The sequence below is a fragment of the Stegostoma tigrinum genome, chromosome 7, assembly GCF_030684315.1.
Source record: "Stegostoma tigrinum isolate sSteTig4 chromosome 7, sSteTig4.hap1, whole genome shotgun sequence".
Classification (NCBI taxonomy): Eukaryota; Metazoa; Chordata; class Chondrichthyes; order Orectolobiformes; family Stegostomatidae; genus Stegostoma; species Stegostoma tigrinum.
Genome location: NC_081360.1, coordinates 22887661 through 22914522, shown reverse-complemented (window position 1 = coordinate 22914522; position 26862 = coordinate 22887661). Strand labels below are relative to the sequence as shown.

General features: G+C 42.7%; 1 protein-coding gene across 2 annotated transcripts in view; it reads left to right on the top strand.

Moving 5' to 3' along the window:
- The window catches only part of s100b (S100 calcium binding protein, beta (neural)), a 33130-nt gene extending 10338 nt beyond the window's left edge, over nt 1–22792 (top strand). For both annotated transcript variants that reach the window (XM_048535278.2, XM_048535277.2), the window contains 3 exons: nt 4834–4986; nt 14418–14586; nt 22434–22792. In XM_048535278.2, coding sequence (XP_048391235.1) covers nt 4849–4986; nt 14418–14564 — 285 coding nt within the window. In that variant the 5' untranslated portion in view covers nt 4834–4848 and the 3' untranslated portion in view covers nt 14565–14586; nt 22434–22792. The remainder of the gene's footprint in view (nt 1–4833; nt 4987–14417; nt 14587–22433) is intronic.
- The last annotated feature ends 4070 nt before the right edge of the window (nt 22793–26862 follow it).

The window sequence follows — 26862 nt, the reverse complement described above, 5'->3', positions numbered from 1 at the left end:
ATAATGTCTAACAACGACAGAATTCCAAGTAGTACTTTACGTTTTCATTCTTCCTGCCAAGTGAATAACTTCATTTTCTTGCATTCTACTACATCTGTCAGATTTTTGCTCATTCATTCAACTTAACTACATTGATTTGTAACTTCCTTATGTCTTCTTCACATCAACTTTCCTACCTACCTTTCTGTCATCTATGGATTTGTTTCCTGTGCCTTCACTTGCCTTATCCAAGTCAATGACGTAAATTGTGAAAAAGGTTACGTTTCCAGTGCAGATCCTTGCAGAACTGTACTCAGCACATCCTGCCAATCAAAGAAGGCTTATTTATGCAACTCTCTGTCTTCTGCTGGGCAACTAATCTTCTGTCCATACTATCATATTGCCTTCTACATCATGAGCTTTTGCTTTCCCACAATAACCTTTAGTGTAATACTTCATCAAATGCTTTCTGGAAACCTAAGTGCAGTGTGTCTACAAGTTCCCCTTTATCGACAGCTCAAATTACTCCTTCAAAGAACTCTAATAAATTGTTTAAGCAGATTGACCTTTGTGGGGTCATGTTGACTCTTCCTAATTATCTTGAGTTTTCCAAAGTGTGAAGCTATAATATCTTTAATGACCACTCCCAATACCCATCTCATGACGGACATCAAGTTAACTAACCTAAAGGTTCCCATTTTCAGCCTCCCTGCTCTTTAGAATGGTTATGTTTTCTACTTTTTTCTCCAATAGAACCTTTCCTGAATCGAGGAAGTTTCAGAAAATTGGCATCCACAATGCTACTAGTTCATTAGTCAACTCTCTTAAGACCGTAGGATAAAATCCATGGACCTGAGACATGTCAGGCCATAGCTCCGTCAGTCTGATAATTACCACCTCTCCCAAATTCATAGTTTCACAAAGTGCCTCTACCTTCTAACTTCTGATTTACAGCAACTACTGGAGTTTTTTTTATTCTCTATAGTGAAGACAGAAGCAAAGCATATGCTCATTTCATCTATCATTTCCTTACTCTCTACAATTAACTTTCCATTATCACTCTGTAGAGGACTCTCACTTTACTTGTTCTTTTCCTTTATAAATACCTGTAGAACAGCTTTCCGAATGATAGGTCTTATGCCTCGCTGGGGCAGTGCACTGGAAATCAAACCTGCTATGATTGTAAGTAGTCACCAAAGTTAGAGATGTTATCAAAGTACACAAAATCCTCCAATTTACCTGTCTTCATTGAACCAGGTTCACAAAAGAACAAAGAACAATACAGCACAGGAACAGACCCTTCGATCCTCCAAGCCTGCGATGACACATTTTGCCCTTCCATATTAAAACTGCCTTAACTTACAGGATCCACATCCTTCTATTCCTTTCCTATTCACATATTTGTCTCATTGTTACTTATCATTTATTTCAACCTAATATATTCCAGTTAGAGATAAACAACTATGAACTGTCAACTTATAATGCTACAAGTTAAAACTCTTTCCTCTTAAAGAACTCCCCAAAACAAACACATACAGACAAGAAAATGGTATTATGGGTGGAGAGAAAAACCAGGCAGGCCGTTCAATAGCCCCTATCAGCAAATGAGATGATTCTTTGGGCTTCCCAGGATTTACTGCGCTACACTCTCTCATCTCCAGGTACTCAGAGGAGACAAAGAGAGGCTGGTCCACAATTTATAATGTCTCTGACTTATTGGGTAAAAAGAACAACTTACAACAGCTGGTGAGAAAAATAAATGGGCTTTCTACAATCTTTAAATATTTTTGACTGCAGCATGAAAGACAGTACTTCCCTTTCCAGTGGACAAAAAGCTTCTGGCTGTATCATTCACAACCACGAGCTGTTCAAGCAGCTATCAGCGAATCAGGTATCAATCAACATTGGCAGGCAGAAGGCCTTTGTCGTCAATAACTGGCCACAGACCAATCAGCTTTTTGTTTATGGCTGAATCTTCCTTACACATACACACTTGGTACCAATAAATCTGCAGGAACTTACCTGACAGGTTGATCAAACAGCAGTATAAGCAACAATTAGTGCGAAGTTGCTTACTTTTAAAAGGTGTAGCAAATCCTTCCCCATTCCTTGGGTTTAAAATAGTCCTGTTTGCATTTCTGTCCGCAATCAAATATACAGAACATTAAAAAGAGACTGACTTTACACAGGATAAATGTCGAGTGTTAAGTTGGCATAAGATTGATGGTGGAATGTTATTCCTTATGGAATGCTTCCGGAGCACCTTTTTTAATTTGTTAGCATCTCAGGTATCCTCTTCAAAATGCAACATCACCAGATTATATTGCACCTTTGGAATTAAGTATACAGTGAACAAGAAACACGTGGTTGCACAGAGTAGGAGCTGTTTCTTTTGTCAGGAGACATATGTTGGACCAGGCAAGAGGCATTGATACACTGAGTTTGGATGGTGGCTGTGAAGTGGGTTTGTGGCAGAGCTGACAAAGTAAGGGAGGGAGGGATAAGTCAATTGTACAAAGGCTAGCAAGAGAAAATCAGAGCATAATCAGAGTATGTGTGGACACAAGACACTTAAATCTTTCTCTAAACAGATGACCATGTAAAATTCCAACACGCGAAGAGTTGAATCCCAAATCTGCAAGAGCTGAACTTTTCTTCATGTCACATACTAAGTGTAGATATTGACCAGTGACATGGAATTTCCTAGCTGTTAGCAAGTAATTGGTCAGTTAATCAGGCAAGACTCTTAAGGAAACACTACTTTCTTGTAAGATACTGCTTCCAGTATTTATGTGTTGGTCTATCTGTTAGTCAGGATTTGTACCAGCAGAATATGGACAGGTTATAGGAAACATTACGAGTTGTGAATGTCTTGGTGATGATATTGCGGTGATGGGCAAAATCAACAAAGAGCATGAGTGAAATTGTCCCGTCATGAATGAATCACAAAATTACAGAATTGGTACAGAGCAGAAGGAGGCCATTTGGCCCATCATACTTGCACTACCACTCTGAATAAGCGTCATAAGCTAGTGCCAATTTCTTGCTATTTCCCCACGTTCTTGCACAATATTTCTATTCAAATATTCATCCAGTACCCTCTTGAGTGCCTCAACTGAATAGTCTCCACCACACTTCCAGGATGTGTATTTCATACCCTAACTACTCACTGAGTGAAAATGTTTTGTTTTCTCACACCACCCTTGCTCCGTTTGCACAACTCTTGCAATATCGACACGTCCTGCCACTCGTTTATGTCGATGGGTTGAAGCCTTCGAGTGGTCATCCATTGGCCCCTTAACAGCCCCGACTGCTAGAGAGGTGAGAACTCTGCCCACATCATCCTCGTGAAGGAATTGGGGTTCATGTCCTGCCTAATTGAATGCACTTCCACCCTCCAAATGTGCCCTTAGAAAGGACATAAAAATACCATCCTTTTCCTCTGAGCCACGAGGTTCCAGATGCAGACCGAGCTCCAGGGTTTCGAACATGAAAAGTCACATTTGACATTCCAGAGTGAGGGCTGAGGGAGTGCTGCTGTGTAAGAGTTGGCACTGTTTGGATCGGACTGGTTGATCCCAGGCCCCATCAAGTGGATGTAACAGGACTCATGGCCGTGTTTCGCAGAAGAGCCGGGAGGTTGTCACTGGTGTCCAGTCAGTTGCCCCTCAACCAACAGCATGAGACAGGCTACCTGGTCATTATCACATTGCTGTTTGTGGTATCTGACTGTGTGCATATATGACTGCGGCATTTCCTGCATTGCAATGGTGACTGCTCTTCAAAAGTGCTTCATTGGCTGTAAAATACTGCAAGGTGCCCAGTGGTTGAAAGATGTTCTATATAAATGCAAGCCTCTCTTTCATTCTCCAACTCTCTGGGATTCATGGCCTCATTACCAGGAGCTGTCCTGATGGCTATTTTGAATGGTTCAGTATCCAACAAGACATTGAACAGTTTTTCCTGTGCTGTTAGGTGGTGGTGGCCCTATCACTGCCATCCTTGTGAGTACGACTACGCCCATGGCCCCTGCAAGCTTATGAAAGTATTTCTGTTATTGGTTAATGCTGATGACAATTTTAAACTGGTACTGTTAACATTGATGGCACAGATGTGAGTTTATCGCCAGGCAGTGTCTGGATCGAGATGGAACTTCTGATGTTCTTTTACACCTAGGCATAGTTGAGACCATTGAATTCATCCCCACTCAAAGTACAATTTTAGAAAAATACTTTATCCGTCAGCAGAAAAAGGACTAGCGACCTCTCTTGGTATTTTCAGATGATTTTCTAAAGTATCGGGGGCCCTCTGTTGTGTATAATGCAATATTGTTATTGCCTTTCATTACACCGTCAACTTGCATTTAAATAATATCTTCATTATTGTAAGACCAAGGGATCTCAGGAGTGTTTGACACTGAGCCACATAAGGAGATAACAAGGTGTTGGGCTGGATGAACACAACAGGCCAAGCAGCATCAGAGGAACAGGAAGGCTGACGTTTCAGACCTAGACCCTTCTCAAAACCTTGTTCAAGGTGATACAGTTTAATGAGTGTCTTAAAAGGAGAGAAACGGAGATCTGGCAAGATTTAGGGAAGAATTTTCAGGGCCTGGGGTTAAGGCAGCTGAAGGGTTGGCCTCTGGTGGTGGAATGATTCAAGTCAGAGATGACGTAGAGGCCAAGATTAGAGGAATATCCCGCAGGGATGTTGGGCTAAAGGATGTTACAGAGATCTGGAGTGAGGATGAGGTGCAGTAGTGAGGCCATGGAGGGATTTGAAAACATGGATGAGAATTTGCAAATCAGGCTGCACCAGGATGTAACCTTTTGCCCTCTCTTCCCTCTCGTGCAGGGTTATTCCAAAAGAATGTCTGATCTGGAGAACGCAATGGTCACTATTATTGAAACCTTTCACAAATACAGCGGAAGAGAGGGAGATAAGCTGAAGCTGAAGAAGGTGGAACTGAAGGAGCTCATTAACAACGAGCTCTCCAACTTCATTGGTGTAAGTACAGTTCGTTCTGAGCCACTTAGAGCAGCAAAAGTCCCTTTCCACTCTCCGTGCTTCAGATTTCAGCAGGTGCCCTTCCAATACTGGTGTCAGGTCTCAGCTTGCAAAATGGTTTTTGTTCTCACAACAAACAGCCTCCATGTGGAGACACTATTTCACACAAACATGGAGTCAATGAGGCAGATGGGGGACTTTCAACCCATCATAGTCTGCATCAGCTCCCATCAGAACAATTCACTTCGTCTTGTGAGCTATTCATCCGTAGTGCTGCACACACCCTGACCAAACCCTGGCTCCCATCACTACACAAATTGGTTGATTTGATGGCTGCCCTGTTTAGGTGTCACAAAATGTCAAGGCTAAGCTGTTTCTTTGATCTGGCCAGAATCAAGAGGCCATCACTGCAATGTGACCATGAACCAACTCGCACAGGAGTTGCTCGGGAATGACTCTTCCCTCTCATTCCTTTGCTCCCTACCGTCCGTCACCCCAACAACCTGTGTCTGAATACCTGGTCCAAATTAGCAACATCCCTGTATGCAACATAACTGAGAGCAAAGCTCGTGTAGTCAGTTGTAGGATGTGAGTGTCACATTGATTGCCCAGCCATAGACCATTCTGCAAAAGTGTTGACGAATCACTTTCTTGAATATAATAGCTAGACTATTTCAGAGGGCAGTTAAGAGTCAACTGCATTGCTGTGGGGCTGGTGTCACATTTGGGCTGGATTGGTCAGCAACAGATTTTCTCGCCTAAATGTCATTAACAAAACATAGAAGATAGGAGGAGGCCATTCAGCCCTATGAGCCTGCTCTTCCATTCTTCACAGTCATAACTGTTCATCCAGTTCAATAGCCTCATCCTGCTTTCTCTCCATCAACTTAGATCCCATTCACCCCAAGTGCTATATTTAATTGCCTCTTGAATACATTCAATGTTTTGACATCAACTACTTCCTGTGGTAATGAATTCCACAGGCTCACCACTTTTCAGTGAAGAAATGTCATCTCTGTCCTAAATGGTTTACCCCGAATCCTAAGAATGACCCCCTGGTTCTGGACACACCCACCATCGGGAACATTCTCTCTGTATCCACCCTGTCCAGTCCAGTTAGAATTGTATAAGTCTCTATGAGATTCCCCCATAATCATCTGAACTCCAGTGAAAACCATCCCAAACTAGCCAATCTCTCCTCATATGTCAGACCCGCTGTCCCCGGAGTCAGCCTGGTAAACCATCCAAATGAACAATCCAACAGTTACATGGCCATGATTCATGATCCTAGACTTTTATTCTAATTCATTTAATCCATTACATTTAGATTTCAGAATTACCCATGATGGGATTTGGACTCCAATGCTAACCCAATGAGAGTGAGGGCTAATGCCTAAATGGCGACATTTGTTGATCAGATGAATGTAGTAAGGTGGAGTATAGGCTTTAGAAGCATCAGTTATTCTAAGTCAGGCTTGTCCAACAGGCAGCCCATGGGCCACAATGTGGCCTGTCAAAGGTGGCCTATCTAGCCCCACCCACCTTCCCCAAAGGACGCAGTCAAGATGGCAGGGCAAGGAGCTCTGGGTGAAAGAGAATATTGTCAGTGAGAGAGGAAGAACGTGTGACGGAGAACGATTGTGCCTGTGTGAGTAAGGTAGAGCATGAGTGAGATAGAAATGGAGTGTGAGTGAGGGAGTGTGTGAGAATGAGGGAGGGAGAGTGAGCAGGCTGGATGTCTGCAGGACAGAGTTTATGAACTCTGAGAGTAAGCATGAGATCAACACACCTGATGGCCGCTGTAGGTATTCCTCCAAAATCCCAGACTGAAGTTCGACCCACTTCAGATCCCCTGTCTTCATGTGTGAATTCACTGTAGCCAGCTCAGAATGTGGACCACCAGTAGAGAATGCAAGGTCAGTGTTAAATTAAATCGATTCCTGACCACAGTCCTGGATCCCAGCACCTTTTCTGCTGAATAGGTCTTGAAGCCTTGTCCTTTTCCCTGCCTGGCTCTGTCTTTATCTTAGAAGGCAAGCGGACGTTTTATCAGTTATTTCTGCTGCCTGGCACTTGATATTGTAATCTCTATTAATTACTAATTAGTTTAAGCTATTGCTTTGGAATTGTTTGCTTTCTGAAAATCATCTTTACTGTCATTTGAACTTTAACTTTCCAAACTTTGCTCATTGTCATGCTAAAGAGAGAAAAATTGAAATGTGGTCCCCGTGATGGATAAGTCTGTCCTTCATGTTGAGGTTGGTTTTACAGGTAGGCACTGTGTCCCAGCATAGCACCCTCCGCACATCTTGGTAACTTGGGTTTGGAGATTAGTATTTTTGTTAATGACAGATCATCAAGATCAAAATCAGCAAGGATTCATCGCTCTTGCCTTACTGCTATACCTTCGCATTATACCGTATTTAGTATCAGGATGAGAACATGACAAATTTGCTTCCAGGCTCTATGTACAGACCCAGCTAGCATACATATAGAATAATGACTCACATTTATACATATGGAACTGCATGCACTGGAGAGTTGGAGTGCAATGAGGGAGTCAGATGGTGCCATTTATATAAGGGCGTGCCATTTACACAGGCATTTCTCCTCATCAACTGCCATAACACTGGCAACATCAGCGTCCACCAGCTTGATTGGCTAGATTGTGATGCAGACTGACAACAACAGTGTAGGATCAACTCCTATACCAGCTGAGGTCACCACGGTGTTCCCAACTTTTCAACCTCACCCCTTGACTGAGGCTTGGTGACCCTCAGGTTAAACCACCGCCAGTCACTTCTCCGAAATGAGGGAGCTGTTCTGTGGGTCTGTGGTGAATTTACATCCCGAAAGAATGCTCAACTGGCCATTCGCCCCATCACTTCAGTCTTAAACAAATCCTGCAGTGGATTTTGCACCAGGAGATTTGTATCCGTAACAGCAACTAACGACAATGTTCGGTAACATATTCCGATGGCTGTAGAGTGAAAGAGGGAATAAAAGGCTAAGCCACAGTAGTCAATGTCTCAGAAAAATTGTAGCTGGAGAAAGCAGTACACAGTGAGTCGATATAAAAACTGCTTCCACAGAGCCTTGGACCTCCCCACAGTCCTTGATTTTCTTCTGTGATCTTCCGCTAATGAATGAAAATTGGATACAAATTCCAGTATCCAACAATAATAAGTGACTAAGAATCTCTCTAGTTCCCATTGTGTACGGGATTTTGATAAAACCTAGTATCTGTGAAGAGAGAAGCAGAGTTGATGTCTCATGTCAATGACCTTTAATTAGAACAGATAATATTACTTTGTTGGCATTTTTTAGAAATTTCCTCCCCTCCTTCACAGTGACAGCATTCTATTCTAAGGGGAAAATGGCCCAACAGTCATAAATTTTTGTGTCGAAGCAAGCAGCAGTAATGAGGGCAACACCTAAATTGCAACCAGTGTAAGGGTGGTAGGATCCAATGCTCATATTTATTTGAGACCCAGCAGATAATAATCAGGAATAGGGTGGCACGGTGGCTCAGTGGTTAGCACAGCAGCCTCACAGCACCAGAGACCTGGGTTCAATTCCAGCCTCAGGCAACTGTCTGTGTGGAGTTTGCACATTCTCCCCGTGTCTGCGTGGGTTTCCTCCGGGTGCTCCGGTTTCCTCCCACAGTCCAAAGATGTGCAGGCTAGGTGGATCGGCCATGCTAAATTGCCTGCAGTGTTCAGGGGTTATAGGGGGATGGGCCAGATGGGATGCTTCAAGGAGCGGTGTGGGCTTGTTGGGCCAAAGGGCCTGTCCCCACACTATAGGGAATCTAATCATAACAAAGCTAATTGAATTTCACTGGCCTAATTCAGGAGTAGGCTCTCCTAGAACTCTCAGTGGCTATCAGCCAAATCAGACAAGTTGGAAATTAAACTTTCCTGGTTTTCTTTTCTTAGCCAATCATTAAATAAATTTACTGAGCAAATTGGGACAGCATGGGATTTGTATTTATGGGTTTATAGTTATATAAATAACAACAACTTCTGTTTACATCGCCACTATAACCTCAGGCCACCACAATGCATTTCACAACAGTGTCACCAAAGTATGAAACTGAACCACACGGGAAGATATAATGTCAAATGAGCAAAAAGCTTGGTCAAAGTGGTAGGTCTTAAAGAGGGAAGGTGAGGGAGACAGTCAGAGAGGATCAAGGAGGGAATTCCCAAGTTTGGGCTCAGCAGGTAAAGGCAGGGCTTCAGATGGTGAGGGGTTGTGGGGTTGTCAGCGGTTAAAGAGTTAGTGAGGAGTGGACCAATGGACAGATCAGAAGACAATGACAAGAATTTTCAAATCAAGGCATTGTGTAATTGGGAGGCAATGCACATCAGAGGGAATGGGGTGATAGGTGAATGTGATTCAATGTGAGCTCAAGTTTAAGAAGGGTGATAGGTGGTAGATCAGATAGGGTATTGGAATATATTGGTTACCAATGTTCAGAAACTCAACTGGACTCACCACATAAATAAAGTGGCTGCAAATGCATGCAAGATAGTAGGAATACTGCAATGAGTAGCTCACATCCTGATTCCCAAAAGCCTATCCATCATCTACAAGGCACAAGTCAGGAGTGCAATGGAATACTCCCGACTTGCCTGGATGGGTACATCTCTAACAACATTCAAGAAGCTTGACACCATCCAAGGTTAAGCAGCCCGCTTGATTGGCACCACATCCACATACCACTCCCTCCACCATCAATGCTCAGTAGCAGCAGTGTGTACCATCTACAAGGTGCACTGCATAAATTCACCAAAGTTCCTTAGACAGCACCTTCCAAGCCCACAGCCAGTTCCATCTCGAAGGATAGGGCCGCAGATACATGGAAACACCACCACCTGCAAGTTACCCTCCAAGCCACTCCCCATCCTGACTTGCAAACATGTTGCCATTCCTTCATTGTTGCGGGGTTGGAATCCTGGAATTCCCTTCCTAATAGCATTTTGAGGCGACCTACAACGGTTCAAGAAGGCAGCTCATCAACATCTCAAGGGCAACTAGGGACAGGCAATAGAAACTGGCCAGCCAGCGGTGATAATGTCCAACAAGTGAATCAAAAAAATTAAGTCCAGCGGTAAGAAAGCCATGAATGAGGGTGTTAGCAGCTAATGAGCTGAGACAAGAACAGACACAGCCAAAGTTACAGAGATGGAAATAGACAGTCTCTTGGATGGGAGTGAATACTGGATTGGAAGCACGTCTCAGGGTGAAATATAAAATCCAGGTTGTGAGCACACTGGTTCAACCTGACAGAGGGAGTAGTTTGCGTATAGCGTGGCAGTGAGCAAAACTTCTCAATATTTAATTGTAGGAAATTTCTGCTAATCCAGTCTTGGATCTGATAATTTAAAGATAGTGGAGCGGTTAGGGGAGATATTGCTGAGGTAGAACTTGGTGTTGCTTATCCCTGCTGTATAATGTTACATAATCATTGTAGGCAATGCAGAAATCAGACTGTTAATGATTTCATGAGGAAATGACTCAGTTCAGAAGCTGCACAAGCAGCAGTGCATCTCAGAACTGGAACTCTATTAATTCTGATAATGTAATTATTAATATTGGGATATAAATATTAATGTTTCCAGCTAGCATCATCATAAACAATTGAAACCACAAAATCTAACAATGCCTTATAAATCCTGACGTTTCCCATAAGTGTCATACCTATCTTCTGTAACCTTTGTCCTGTTATACATGGTCTGTCATGGTCATTGTCTTCTGGAACACACTACTTTTGTTGGAAAATGCAGAAGCCCTGTCATACATTCAGGACATTCTGCCTATCAAGTATGCATTATGCTGTTCATGCAACAGAAAAAAGAACTGTGGAAATCAGAAACAAAATCATAAATTGCTGGAGAAACTCAGCAGGATTCTGACTGTGAGAGAGATAACGGACACTGCCAATGCTGGAGGATCTGAGATAACAAGGTGTAGAGCTGGATGAACACAGCAGGCCAAGCAGCATCAGAGGAGCAGGAAAGCTGACATTTCGAGTCGAGGCCTTTCTTCAGAAAAATGAAGATGGGCCTCGACCCGAAACATCATCTTTCCTGCTCCTCTGATGGTGCTTGGCCTGCTGTGTTCATCCAGCTCTACACATTATTATCTAGGATTCTGTTTGTGTGTGTTTTAATCCACTCTCTTCCAAGGCCCAACTCATGTAGAGATGTAGCTCTTAAGCAATAGAACTCTAACTCCTGAATAAGGGTAACACCCAAAACATTGACTACTCCTTTCCTCCAGATGCTGCCTGTGGCCTATTGTTTGTCGATCTTAAATCTTGCCCAATTAACTGCTTTCTTTTGTGAACCATAGCCCTGAGTGTTCCTCACAATGAATTCAGGGGTTCAAACCCAACGTTGCATTATGCAACACCCACACTGCAGAGTCATTAGACAAGGATCAAAGATGAGAAAGCCATTGTTGATTCGTTCCCCCTCTTCAGAGCTTAGAAATAACAGAAATTAGAAAAACACTTGTGAAAGTGGGCTTCACAAATAGAGGTATTCACTAAAAGGCAGAGAAGCTAGGTTAAACTTTTATAATAAAGTGTGAAGCTGGATGAACACAGCAGGCCAAGCAGCATCTCAGGAGCACAAAAGCTGATGTTTCAGGCCTAGATGAAGGGTCTAGGCCTGAAACGTCAGCTTTTGTGCTCCTGAGATGCTGCTTGGCCTGCTGTGTTCATCCAGCTTCACACTTTATTATCTTGGATTCTCCAGCATCTGCAGTTCCCATTATCTCTGATACAATTTAAACTTTTATAATCCTCTTTTTAGGCCACGATGAGAGCATTACACTCCATTCTGGTTGCTATAGAACAGGAAGGTCATGAAGATCCTTGAGAAGTTTCAGGAAGGTTTAGCAGATTGGTACCAGGGATAGTAAAATTTTTTGCTAAATTTAAGAAAAAAATTTCCCTAAAAAATTAGGCTTGAGAAGCCGGGACTCTTCTCTTTATAGTAAATGAGCTTTAAAAGAAATTTGACAGAGTTGCACAAGATTATGACAGGTTTAGACAAGACAGACAAAGAAAGGTTGTTCCCATTAGCTGATGGTATGATGACTCAGGGGCACAGATTTAAGGGTTTGGGCAAGATATGCAGAGGGCTGTGAGGAAGAACATTTTTATGTAGTATGTGGTGATTAAGTGTAACTTACAGCTCACAATGTTGGTGGACCTGGAGATGATCAATGATATCAAAGGGAAATTAAATGAGCACTTGAGGGAAATAAACTTATAGATTCCAAGAATACAATGGAGAAAAATAGGATTGACTGGATTTTTAAAATTCTTTCACAGGATGTGGGCATCATGGGCTAGGCTAGCACATATTAACCATTCCTAAATGTCTTTGAGAAGATGGTGGTGAGCATCCTTTTTGCAGCACTGTTGCCCATATGGAGTAGATATGTCCACAATGCTTTTGGGAAGTAACTTCCAGGGAGTTTGACCCAGCAATGAAGGAACTGGGATATAATTCCAAGTGAGGATGGCTTGGGCATCAGAATGGTCTTCAGGAACCAAATATCCTTCATCTGTTCCATGATGTCTCTATAAGGCCAATTAAAGTCTTTAAATTGTTCTCCAATGGTAAAAAGCTAACACAGTATAGATCAGAGATGGAATATGATCTCTATGTATCAGTATGTGGATGTGCCGCTTAACACACTTTGAATTGTGTCAAAGGCCTTAATAGCTTAGGGATGCAGATAATGATCACAGACATCTCATGTGATCTGCAAAGCTATGTCAACTCACTTGATTGTTTTACAAGCCCGTAACACAGCCCAGCACAGCACAATGAAAATGCATTAATTTTTTTTTGGGGAGTATTTTCCTTCAGTAATTTATTTTGCTAATGTTTCTGACCATTCCAGAAGATGAATCTCTGTTCCTATCCCAGGGAAAGTGTTTTCAAACAACCAAGTAACTGTGTAGCTGCTCAGAGGATAAATAAAGAGCACTTTGCACTCTCTACTGCTGAGTTTTAACACATGCCTTGATGTAATTGTTTCTGAAGGTGGAAGCCAGCAGAATAAATTCTTCACTGAAACCTGCTGTAGGTTTAACTGTAAACCAAATTTATCAAACCAGGATTATTAAGCAGTTGTGGTGTTGTAGTATTGTAGATTTTACACAGCATTTAAGAATATATCAGATAGCAAGAAAGAACAAATGGTTGCTCTGAATTCAACTGTACTAAATATCCTTATGTTTCTGCTTTCTCGTGAAAATTTTTGGTCTGGCAATGCTTTCTGCGATAGCCTCTGTGCTTTGAGCAAGGCAGGATTAAGAATGGCTGGGATGAAGCAAATTGGAATAAATGTCTATCTAGAGGGAGGATATTCTGCCAGTGCAGGGAGTGCAACAAAGGATTACCAGACTAACGCCTGGGATGGCAGGACTGACATGTGAAGAGAGACTGGATCGAATATATTCTCTGGAGTTTCAAAGAATGAGGGGGGAGATCTCATGAAAAACATCTGAAATTCTAACAGAACTAGAGAGGGTAAATGCAGGAAGGATGTTCCCAATGACCAGGTAATCTAGAATCAGGGGGCACAGTCTTAAGGATACAGGGATAGCCATTTAGGACTGAAAAATGGAGAAATTACTTACCTGGTGAGCCAGTGAAATTCTCTGCCATAGGAAGTGGTTGAAGCCAAAGCATTGGATGTTTGCAAGGTGCAATTAGATACAGTTATTAACACTAAAGGGATCAAAGGCTGTGGGGAGAAAATGGGAATAACATTTTGCATTGGGTTGAAGGACTAAATGACCTACTCTTGCTCCTATTTCCTATGTATCTAAGTCTGGAGAATGTTTGTGTTTGAATTAAATAGTTTGTTTTCTTTCTTTCAATCAACTGATTAAAGCATTTTAAAGTAAAGGTACATTTTGCAAGTGAATCTATCTTTCAACAAAACCCAAAAGAACTGTGGATGCTGTAAATCAGAAACAAAAACAGAATTTGCTGGAAAAGCTCAGTAGGTCTGGCAGCACCAGTGAATAAAGTATCAAAGTTAATGTTTCGGATCCGGTGACCCCGTTCTGAGGAAGGGTCACTGGACACAAAACATTAACTCTGATCTTTTCTTCACAGGTGCTGCCAGACCTGCTGAGCTTTTCCAGCAACTTTGGTTCTTGCTCTGGTCGTTCACCAGTTAATGTATCATGAAAACAATTGGAGAAGTGGAACAGATTGTGTAAAGGAACCAAATGTTACATTTTAGGATCCTTAGATGTTGGAGCACTTGATTTTAAATGACCTTGCATGTACTTCTTAAAAGCAAAAGTTAGTTTAAGGTAAACGTGCACAGGGCATTCTGTATTCTATGTTTTGCTTTTTGAAGTTTGAATTTTTTTTTAAAATGCCCTATAGGACATTAAAGACCAAGAGACTTTGGACAAGTTGATGGAAAGCCTGGATAGTGACGGTGATGCAGAGTGTGATTTTCAGGAGTTTGTTGCTTTCGTTGCTATGACAACTGCGGCTTGTCATGAGTTCTTCGTCCAGGAGGATGAGTAAATGGGCTAAATGACAGCACAATGTAAGATATTGCTAAATTAATCTTTTCCATTTGTAATGGCTTGTGAGAAGCCAGTTTTATGATGCATTCTGAAGTTAATTTGTAAAGTTGCAAGTATGAGTCATTAATAAACATATTCTGTCAAAATTATTAATGCTCAGTCTGATCCACAGGAATCCAGGTATCCGTGGCTAAGCCATGTTTGAGGTCAGACTGATAGGCAGTATGCCATTTATTAAAGTTTGCACTGCTGTAGTTAGAGATGGTTTTTTCAAAGATAGATGTAGGATAAAATATAATGAAACAATATTGAGGAATCTTCCTTTTGCTTCTACAAGCTGGTAGGTATGAGTTAAGAATATGAAAAAAAGAGCTGGAATAGAGCATATATCCCATTAAGACTGTTCTACCTAAGCACATGATTGTGGTTAATTTTGGTCTTCAACTTCACTTTCCTGCCTAATACCTACCTCCGTCAATTCCCAGACAGACCGAAATCTGACTGTTTTAGCCTAAAATATGTTGCATGGTGATGCATCCGCAGTCATCTGCTGTCAAGAATTCCAAATCTCAGATCTTTGAGTTAAGGAACCCTAATCTCAGTCCTAAACAAGCAGCCCCTTCTCCTGAAATTGTGCTCTTAATTGTAGATTCCCAAATAAGAAGAAACAGAATCTCCACTTCTACCTTAGTCAAGTCCCTTCATAATCTTCAATGTCTCAATGAGATCACTTTTTATTCTTCTAAATGCCACACAACATAAAACCCAATTTACTCCGATTTTCATCACAGGATGACTTTCCCTAGCTAGGGACAGATTAGTGAGCCTTCACTGTGCTGTCTTCAATAAAGTTTATTCTTCCTTAAATATGGGGATCAAAACTGCAAATCAGGATCTTGTTGTAATCTCACCAAAATCACATACATGTATACCATGACTTTGTTATCTTTGTACTCCAATACCTTTGCAATATAGGTCAACATGCCATGTTGTCCTGAGTGCTTGCTATACCAAACGTTTTGATTCTTGTGCACATGCATTTTGTTGAACGTCACAATTTACAAGATTTCTTCTGGTTTTAAAAATATTCTACTCCTCTAACACCGAATGGAAAACCTTACACTTCATGTTATGTACCCCACCTGCCACTATGTTGCCCTCTCACTTAATCTGTCTGCATTCGTCATGATCTTACCAAACAGTGGACCTTGATCAAGGGGTGGAATGCCAGCTTCTGCTCCTATTTCATGTGTTTATTTGTTCTTTGAAGCCTCTTCATATCCTCTGAAACAGCTTGACTTTCCACCTGCCTTTGCATCTTCACCAGGCTGAGATACATTAGTCTCATTTCTTTGTCTAAGTCACAGAAATGCTTTGTAAATTTGAGAATGAAATGCTGATTATTGCAGTACTCCAGCTGTCAGAATCTGAGAGCTTGCCCATTCATCCCTACACTCTGCCTGTCAGAAATTGAGATGTAAAGAAAAGTTAATTCTGCACCACCTCTCTGCTATAAATGAGGTCCGGCTGTTTGACGAGCAGTTTTTGATCTTGATTTAGCATTTAACTTTGTGCCATACCAGGCATAAGCATTTGGATGTCAGTTGGCTGGACAAGTGATACAGGCTACTACCACACTATGGGTTCAATTCCCTATATCACCTGAGGCTGCTTTGAAGCATTCACTTTCTCAGCCTTTCATCTAAGGCATAGCTGCTCTCAGGTTAAACCACCACCAGTCAGTTCTCTTTCTCTCCAATGAGAGAGGTGCCTTGTGGTCTGGTGAGGCTATGGTGACTATACCTTTATTTGTACCAAATCTGTGAGTTCATGTCATTGGGTGAAGAGAAAGAACTTTGACTTATAATTTTGCAAAGCCACCTTAAAATGTTTCATGACTTTTAAATTATTAATGTGTGTAAATGCATCAGTTATCTGTCACATGTAAACAGTGATGAACTGAAGAACTAATCAATCTGCTCCTGTTAGCACGGATAGGAGGTAAAATTTTGGCCACGCTAACGTTTCTTTTAATAGTGTCAGAGATCATCAATGTTGACCTGAGCATCCCACATGAAGTGTGATGTATACAGCATTGAAACAGTCTTTTGGCATTCCACAAATTAGATTAGACTCTGAAGACTTTGATAGGAATTTGAATATTGAGTGAGAGTGCTACCAAGGACTCAAGCCAACATTTTAGACTGCTTTGCAAAGTTTTAAATTCCCAACACTAGTATCTTTCATCCTTTTTCATAGTATTACCCAACTGATAATATCAATGCAACCTTAAGTCTGATTAGTGCCTCTACTTGCTTGCTAAGATATATTTTTGTGAAAATCAGCAACTACTTAGTTCTTGAAATGCTCTCTGAATGGTTGTGAGCTGCCTGGAATTTATGATGTCAAGTAAATAGCCTTCTGCTTCCTCAGCGACTCACAGATCCCATTGTTCAGATTCAGTCTTTAATGTTTACCAGTCAACACCTCTAATGCATTTTTATTTGCTATGGCTAAGGGATTTGGAAGGAATTGAGGAATGATTTGAAATGGTAGACAAAGGGACCAAGCTTGGTATGAGATCATTCTGTCAACTCTCTTCTACATCACTGACCAAGCCAGATTGAAGCCTGAGTTGCATTGCCAAGTCGGTGCCAATTTAAGCCTGGTTGTTCTGTGGGTCTGCATCTATAGCTAAATAAAATGTAGTTTCTCACAACTAGCCGAGACTGGAGACAATTTAATCCTGTCATCCTGCATTAGATTCATTGTTGGAACGCAGAGCTGAAATCTTAGAGAACAACCAACTCCACAAAATTAACATGCTTTAGCACCAACTCTCTTTATTCATACTTTCTGTCAAAGGACTTGTACTTTTGTCACATGTTTCTTAATCATTGTAATCCAGGCTTGAAATGAATCAGGCCTCACAAGTCAGGGAAGTCCATTAGCATTAGCACATGGTGTAGCCTGCGTGTACTTCTCTATTCTACAAACAATTTATTCATTAACCAAATGAGACAGGCAATCAGCAGAGGACTTGGGATTGTCTGTTGAGCAATCCATAGTAACTTCTGTCAACTTTCGAGTAATTTGTTTGATCAAACTCCCCAATTCAAAATGCCTGACCATAACTGACAAAGCAAAACTAACTGAATCAATACAAACTCCCCTCCAAGTCCTGAAAGATATCCCTAACGCGTTATCGTGTCTTCGTCCTCAAGGCTGATCCTCCCTGGGTTTTCCTTCTAGTTCTGTCAAGCACTTGATTGCTCCTCTAATCAGGACTTCGATTCCTGAGATGGACAGCAGATCACTTCGATTGTTCAGTACATGGGATTTTGATGTTTACCTGTGGTGAAGTCACAGTCTGTACACGTATCAGGATGTTTCTGCTGACATCTGTTTCACTTTTTCTACTGATACTCAGCTAGACTGATGCAGTACAGAGAAGCACATGCTGACTATGCCATACAGCTATGCTCATGAACTTCCCTGACTTCTGAGGCTGATGCATTTCAAGCCTGGGTTTCAGTGAATAAGAAATATCTGCACTAAGGATAAGTCCCTTGAGAGCAAATATGGATAAACCAAGTTGTCATTATAGCAGGTTAATTTTTCTTTGCTATTCATTGTGCAACAGGATATTCAATGCTTATTTATTGTGCACAATAACTACAACACTGAACAAAGCTGTTGTGTAAAAATATTTTATTTGGACCTTTATTCAGCAGAGCTGCAGTGCTCTATGGGCAAAGGAAGATGGCCTTTGCACAACGGCACAATAATGCATCCTAAAGTAGTAACTTCACTCCTTTACAGTCATGTTCCAGACTGTATTTCTTATTGGATTTTTGATGTCGTTTACTCAGGTTTGATTTCACATGGCTTTGACTGGAATTAATGAGACGGGAATGAATGTAAAGGATGGAATGACTGGCTTGTTAAAGGTGGTGATGTGATGGGGTATATTGTAAAAGTGGGGGGGTGGGGGGGGGGGGTGGAATAATAGCTGTCCATCTCAGGAATCGAAGTCCTGATTAGAGGAGCAATCAAGTGCTTGACAAGACTAGAAGGAAAACCCAAAGAGGAACAGCCTTGAGGACGAAGACACGATAATGCGTTAGGGATATCTTTCAGGCCGGAGGCTTTTTCCGAGGTTAAAGTGGTGGAATTCCTCACAGGCCACTATGGAGACCCTTGCTTTTCCTGATATATGTCTAAGCAATCTGGACCCTGGTGTGCAGCGGACAATTTCAAAGTTTGTAGATAATACAAAACCCTGAAAGAATTGTAAACGGTGAGGAGGACAGTGTCAAAAAGATATTGACAAGTTGGTGGAGTGGAAGGCGAGGCGGTAGACAAAGTTCAATGTAGAGAAGTGTGAGGTTATAAATTTTGGTATAAAAAACTTGAAAGACAAAACAAAATAAGGGGTACAATTCCAAAGGGTGTGCAGAAGCAGTTAGACCTGGGTGTATATGTTCACAAGTCAGAAAGGAAGTGGAACAGGTAGGGACAGCTGTTAAAAACATATACAGTACTCTAGGGTTCATTAATAGTGGAGTATAAGATATCAGCTGAAGTATTGCATTGCAGTTCTGGGCACCATACTTCAGGACAGAATGCAAAAGAGATTTACAAGAATGATTCCAGGAATGAGAAGTTTCAGTTGCGCGAGTAGACTGAAGAAGTTGGAATTGTTTTCCTTGGAGAAGGGAAGGCTGAGGGGATATTTGATGGAAGGTTTCAAAATCAAGAGCAATCTGAATGTTGTGCTTAGGGGAAAATTATTCCTGCTCATAAAAAAAGATTGCAGACCAGAGAGCACAGTGTCCCTGCCTACCAACTCCCACAGCCACCTAGAATACACCTCCTCTCACCCACCTTCCTGCAAAAAGGCCATCCCCCTATTCCCAATTCCTTTGCCTCTGCCACATTCACTCCCAAGATGAGGCATTCCACTCCTGGTCATCCCAGATGTCCTCATTTTTCAAGGACCGCAACTTTCCCTACACAGTGGTCCAAGACTCCCTCAACCGTGTCTCTCAAATTTCCCGCAACTCATCCCTCACACTCCATTCCCTCAATAACAACCGAAACAGAACGCCACCTCATCCTCATGTACCACCCCACCAACCTCCGGATCCAACGCATCATTGTCTGACACTTGCACCATCTGCATTCCGACCCCACCGCCAAAGACATTTTTCCCTCCCCACCATTATCTGCCTTCTGGAGGGACCACTCTCTCCGTGATTCCCTTGTCCTCTCCACACTCCCCTCCAACCCCACCACCCCCTAGCACTTTTCCCTGCAACCGCAGGAAGTGCTACACCTGCCCCTACACCTCTCCCCACACCCCATCCCAGGGCCCAAGAAGACTTTCCACATCAAGCAGATGTTCACCTGCACATCTGCTAATGTGGTATACTGCATCTGCTGTTCCCGTTGTGGCCTCCTCTACATCAGGGAAACCAAGCGGAGGCTTGGAGACTACTTAGCGGAACACCTATTCTCGGTTCGCAACAAACAAATGCACCTCCCAGTCGCGAACCATTTCAACTCCCCCTCCCACTCTGAGGACGACATGTCCATCCTGGGCCTCCTGCAGTGCCACAATGATGCCACCCGAATGTTGCAGGAACAGCAACTCATATTCCGCTTGGGAACCCTGTAGCCCAATGGTATCAATGTGGACTTCACAAGCTTCAAAATCTCCCCTCCCCCGACCGCATCCCAAAACCAGCCCATCTCGTCCCTGCCTCCCTAACCTGTACTTCCATCTATCCACTCCTCCCACCTCATGCCCCACCCCCATCTCCTACCTACTAGTCTCATTCTGCCCCCTTGACCTGTCCGTCCTCCCTGGGCTGACCTATCCCCTCCCTAACTCCCCATCTACACTCATCTTTACTGGCTCCAACCCTGCCTCCTTGACCTGTCTGTCTTCTCTCCACCTATCTTCTCCTTTATCCATCTTCTATCCACCTTCCCCTGTTTCCCTATTTATTTCAGAATCACTTTCCCCTCCCTCATTTCTGAAGAAGGGTCTAGACCCAAAACATCACCTTTCCTGCTCCTCTGATGCTGCTTGGCTGCTGTGTTCATTGAGCTCTATATCCTGTTATTTCAGATTCTCAGATCGGCAGTTCCTACTATCTCGACACAGTGTTAAAAGTGTTTTGCAAATGAAGCAAATGCAGAGTGAGAAAAAAGACTTTTTACGGGGTGAGTGGTCTGGGCTTGGGGTGCATTGTGTGAAAGAGTGGTGACAGCAGGTTCAGTTGAAGTATTAAGAGCACATTTCATATCTGTTTAAACAGAAACAATGAGCAGGGTTGCGGGCACAAGGCAGGAAGGAGTTTGGCACGAATTTGGCAGGAGAAAGCAGGTGCAGACACAATGGGCTGAATGGCCTGCTTCTTCACTGTAACATTTCTGTGTTTCTGTGGGGATAGATAAATATCTGGGGAATTAATGACTAACAAACAAAACACAGGAGTAACATAAAAAATGGACTAACCTGGAACAATAAAAATAAATCAAGGAGAAAGACAGCAATAGGAAAAAAGTCAAGGAGATAAGGGCAGCAATAAGATGCATCCCAGAGATAATTGCCAACAGCTATTTGAAATTGGAATGGATCTTTGGAGTTTCTCTTTTAAAATGATAGTGGGGAGGGTGGCCAGGGGATGATGAGGGTGTGAGACAAAGGGGAGACACAAAACTTTGTTTTTAAAAGCCCAAGCTACATCAATAAGCAGTTTATTGAGTAGGATTGAGAAGAACAAGCTACAAAACTTGAACATAAAGTAGACCAGATTTTTGCAAGATTTAGAAAAGATGCTTCTGCACAACAAAACTGTGACCATGAGAAATGAAGATCCAGGTAAATCAATTAACACTAAATGAACTCCAACCCTTTGGTAAAGAACTGCAAATAGCTGGAATGGGAGTTAGCAGGGTAAAGGTGGTGGAATATAGTTATTGAAGGTCAAGGTCAGGTAAAAGTCATGCTCAGAAAAGAATCAAGGCAAAGACATATAATGTATGTGAGAAAAATAATTTTACTCTCTGTACTTTGGAGGGAAGGGATCAGGGATATCCTACAAAGTGTAGAAATGCTGATGAAAGGCTTCAGATTTTGACCTTGTCACAGTTTATAGTATCCTTGTCTCTGAGTGAAAAGGCACTAGATTGAAATCTCCCTTAAAAGCTTGCGCAGTTCACATTGGCCAGCACTGCAGTACCCGTTAATAGCCATCGAATGTGGTGTTTCTACAAAATCCTGCAACTATGGAAGTGGATGGTCATCCTTCACAGAATCCCTACAGTGTGGGAACAGACCCTTTGGCCCAACCAGTCCACAGTGACCCTCAGAGCATTCCAGCCAGACCCATCCACCAATAACCCACTAATCTACACATCCTTGAACACTACGGGCAATTTAGCATGGCCAATCCACCTAACCTGCTCATCTTTGGACTATGGGAGGAAACTGGTGCACCGGGAGGAAACCCACGCAAACACCAGGAGAATGTGCAAACTCCACACAGGTGGCCACCCAAGGGTGGGACTGAAGCCCGGACCCTGGCACTGTGAGGCAGCAGTGCTAACTGCTGAGCCACCATCCTCGTCTCGAACTCCATATTTATAAATAAAGAGTAAATGACCTCCTTTAGGCCTTCTGTCATATAAGTGATTACCTGTATATGTCAGGAAATGCATCAGTTTCAACAGCAGAGAAGTGAATCCTTAGGTTCCCAGAGAAAGGTCCTTCAAAAGGCATATTAGCAGAGTTCTTCTTTTTGTTTAAAATGCACTTAAAGTTATTTAAATTCATTCACCTTCTTTTCCTTCACAGGGCACTGGAAGCAAAATTCAGAGCAGGGTTCTGCCTATGTAGACACTGCAGAAATAATAAGCAGTTCCAGGCAAGCGCACCCTCTTGCAAACTAACCTTCGCTTCCGTGTAGTTGTGAAGAAGCCCATTATGCTGCATAAAGCGCAGGGTTTCAGCTACAGGTACTGACGAACAGCACTAATTTGAAAGCAATGTAACACAAGCGAGGCTGTCGAAGATTGTGTAACGCCAAAATACATTTAATCAAATAAAGAATTAACAATACCTCTTAGTGTAGGTGAAAGACTGGATCAGTGAACAGTGAAACATGCTTGTAATGGATCTATAAATAAAATGAGTCACTTTGCACAATGGCACAATTTTGTCTGGCTGTTTTAATTCCAGCACTCTCCCAAAATACTGAACCCGCTGAGGCATTGGTTCCATGGGTACCGGCTGATCGCCAGTTCTTGTGTGAGCTTCAGTGCTGAGTCCTGAAGGCCATTTCTCAGTGTTTTGCCTTGTAATGATTACCTATGGGTGCTGAACATGTTGCCCTGCCCACTTCCCAAACCCTAGACCAGATGGAGCTGACATAGGGTGACTCTTTGTGAGCTCTCTACAGCAGATCTTCAATCACCGTATGATCTCTGTGTCTTTGTATGTTATGATATCTGTACTGCATGCAAAACAAAACTTTTCACCACGCTTAGGTTTGCAACAATAATAAATCAAATCAAATCAATGACGTTTAGGCTACTTGTGCAGTTTCTATCAATAACAAGCACATGATATTTATATATTCCCATGAACATAATAAAACATCACTTACCTCGGCTGAGAACAATGGGCACTACAGACTTTTGGTAGAACTGCTTCTGGTGGTTACGTGTGTTTGTGTGTATTGGTTAGATTAGGTTACCTATAGTGTGGAAACAAGCGTGCGTGTGAATGAGTGAGTGTGTTTGTGTGTATGCGAGTGTGTGTGTGTGTTTGTGTGTGTGCGTGTGTTTCTATGTGTGCCCTTCTGTGTGTGCGTGCATATGTCTGCGTGTGTGTGTGTGTCCGTGTGTGTGTGTGTGTGTGTGTGTGTGTGTGTGGTGTGTATCTGTGTGCGTGTGTGTGTGTCCGCGTGTGTGTGTGTGTATCTGTGTGCGTGTGTGTGTGTGTGTGTGTGTGTGGTGTGTATCTGTGTGCGTGTGTGTGTGTCCGCGTGTGTGTGTGTGTATCTGTGTGCGTGTGTGTGGGGTGTGTATCTGTGTGTGTGTGTGTGTCCATTTGTGTGTCAGTGTGTGTGTGTGGTGTGTGTGTGTGTGTGTGTGTGTCAGTGAGAGAAGGATTCTTAAATGTGTGTGTGTGTATAGTGCATGTACCCTGAGACAGGGGCGGCGGGGGGTGAGGTGGACACACACACACGTGCACACAGACACACACACACACTCACTCACACCACACACCCACGTGCACACAGACACACACACACACACACACACACACAGACACACACACACACACACACACACACACACACACACACACACACACACACACATGCACTGACACTTCTCAGCATTCATATAAATTCCACCAAGGCCAGCTCAGAATATATGTGACCAGTAGTGAACACAAAGCTGGAGTTAATTAAAACCAACTCCTTTACTCATCCCTAGTCTGTGCCTCTTCATTTCCCCGATGATTCGGGGCTTAGCTGTTTCTATCTAGCTCTGCTTCCTAGGTGAAAATGCAAAACCAAAACTAACTCTGCCATTTTCCACACATTCCTACTCACAGATGTACACACTCACTCTCAGGTATGCACACATTCCCTCTCTTACACATGCCTTCAGTCAACTCTCTCATAGCTGGGTCTCCCTCGGGGGCTAGGAGCTGTTCGTCATTGCCTATTACATCTGGTATAGCCACGGTGAGAGACTGGTTGGAGGTGTCAGTGACAGGGTGAGGAGCTGCTGGGCACAACTGTTAAACACAGTGAAAAAGCCAGCGTCTGATAGCCCTGGGAGAGACTGGGACCTCCTATCAGGCCAAAGGGCCCCATGCTGCGACCCGTGACCTGGTGGGGAATGTCACTGTGAGAGTGCTGGCAGGCAATCACAGAGCTTGCTTGGTCAGGTGCCCAGTGTTCAGTGTAGAGGCATTTCCCTCCTAAATCCACCAACTCCTCATCTTCACAAAGCTTAAGAAACCGAGCCAACAACTGTTTAAGTTTCAAAACGGAATGGTCACCTGGCTTGCGTTATTTCAGTTTAAACCCACCTCCCTGAATGGGGGTTGGTCACCAAACCATTTTCCAGCCTGCATTGATGGTGGCAGTAATCAGGTTGGAGGTGTGTAATATCATAGAATACCTGCACTGTGGGAGCGTGCCATTCGACCCATCAAGCCTACACTAACCTTCCGAAGAGCATCCCACTCAGATTTACCCTGTTCCTGTAACCCTGCATTTCCCAAGGCTAATCCACCCAGTCTGCAAACCCCTGGACACCACAGGCAGTTTAGCACGGCCGATCCACCTAACGCACACATCTTTGGACTGTGGGAGCAAACTGCGGCACCCGGAGGAAACCCACACAGACATGGGAAGAATGTGCAAACTCCACACAGACTCCAGGCTGTACCATTTAGCCATGATGTGGAGGTGCCGGTGTTGGACTGGGTTGAACAAGGTCAGAAATCATGCGCCACCAGGTTATGGTCCAACAGGTTTATTTGAAAGCACAAGCTTTTGGAGCCTCACTTCTTCTTCGGGTGTTCGTGCGAGAGGTCGTATCAGACACAGAATTCACAATAAAAGATCAAAGGGTCACACTACTGATGAGGATGTACTAAATAAACCGAAGATAGGAGGTTTTAATTGATTAATATGTACATGTAAATCCCCGACTAAAACCATTCTGACTCCAAACCAAAACACAAACAGATACTAAACAAGGTCTCACACCTAACATGCATTGTCTGACCTAAAATGAAACCTCTTCCTTAGACTGATAAAGCCTTTAGTTCTCTCAGGACAGGGACTTCAAAGGAATTTAGGGATTTAAATATACATATTAGTCAATTAAAACCTCCAATCTTAGGTCTGCTTAGTACATCCTCATCAGTGGTGAGACCCTTTGGTCTTTTGTTTATATGTTTTGTGCCTGAAACTATCTCTCTCACTAACACCTGAAGGATTGAAGCTCCAAAAGCTTGTGTTTTCAAATAAACCTGTTGGACTATAACCTGGTGCCGTGTGGTTTCTGACCTTGTGTCAATAAGTGAAGATGAATCCTGCGATTAACTACCAAACATAAAAGCCAGAAAGACAAACATTTCCGCAGATTAAAAGCTAAACTCAGCAAACGCTTGGTTCAAAACATTTGTGCTATCAGACATATCTCTCTCTGTCTCTCTCGCTCTCCTCTCGCTCTCTCCAGTTGTGCTGAAGCTAGATCTAGACAAAAGCAACATAAATTAGCATTCAGCTGTTGCTCCAGCTAACTCACTGGTATTTCAACAGTCTTTGTCATGAATGGCCCATCAAACACAACATGCCTGCTGAATCTCAGAGAGTGCCGGTTAATGAAATTCATTATGGAAGCGACAAATGGTAATGGTTACAGACATTCTAAAAACGACCACAACTTGTCATCGGTGAGTCGGACAAAAACGGGCTGTTGTCACCCCTTGTCAAAGCGAAAGGGTTTTGAAGCTGCTGCCGAAAGAGGCATCGTTTTCACAGAACGACAAGAACACCTCATTAAGAATAAATGGAAAATCACAGGAGAGAACCGACACAGAGCCAGGGCAAAAGAAGCAACTAGCAGCCTGCTGCAGAGCCAGTTACATAAGAATATAAAGCAAGGAGCAGGACACAGGCATCATCGTTGGTCTATTGGCTGGTCTCCAGTTTCAACTCCACTTTCCCAATCCTGTTGCTTGATTGCCCTACAATATGTGAGGACTAGCCTCAAGTGTGCCATTAACTGACCACGTAAAGGACCTCAATTATCAGGCCAGCTGCCTCTGGGACTCCTGAAGATTTCTGATCAATACCGCTGGAATTTTATGCAGTTTTTCTTGACACAAAGAATAAACAAAGCGAAATACAGTTGGAGGTTAGCAGTAGGGCATGCAGATGTGGGACAACATTGTGTAAAGCTCCCAATTTAGATGACTGAGCCTTCTCTTCCTGTAAACAATAAATTTGCAGAATAAATAGATGCAAGCAACGTCTGAGACATTGACAATGAAAAGTATCCCTTTCATAATGAGGATAGTAGAGGGTCTGGTGCAATAGCCTTCAGCATTATTGTGCCTCCCAGTTCCTTGACTAAAGTACAAGTAACAGTAATAGTTTTCCTAAGAGAAAAAACCACACTCTTCACCAAAGAAAGATGATTCCTGACCTAATTCATTGACTGTCTTTATTCAAATTGCTGCTAATACATAC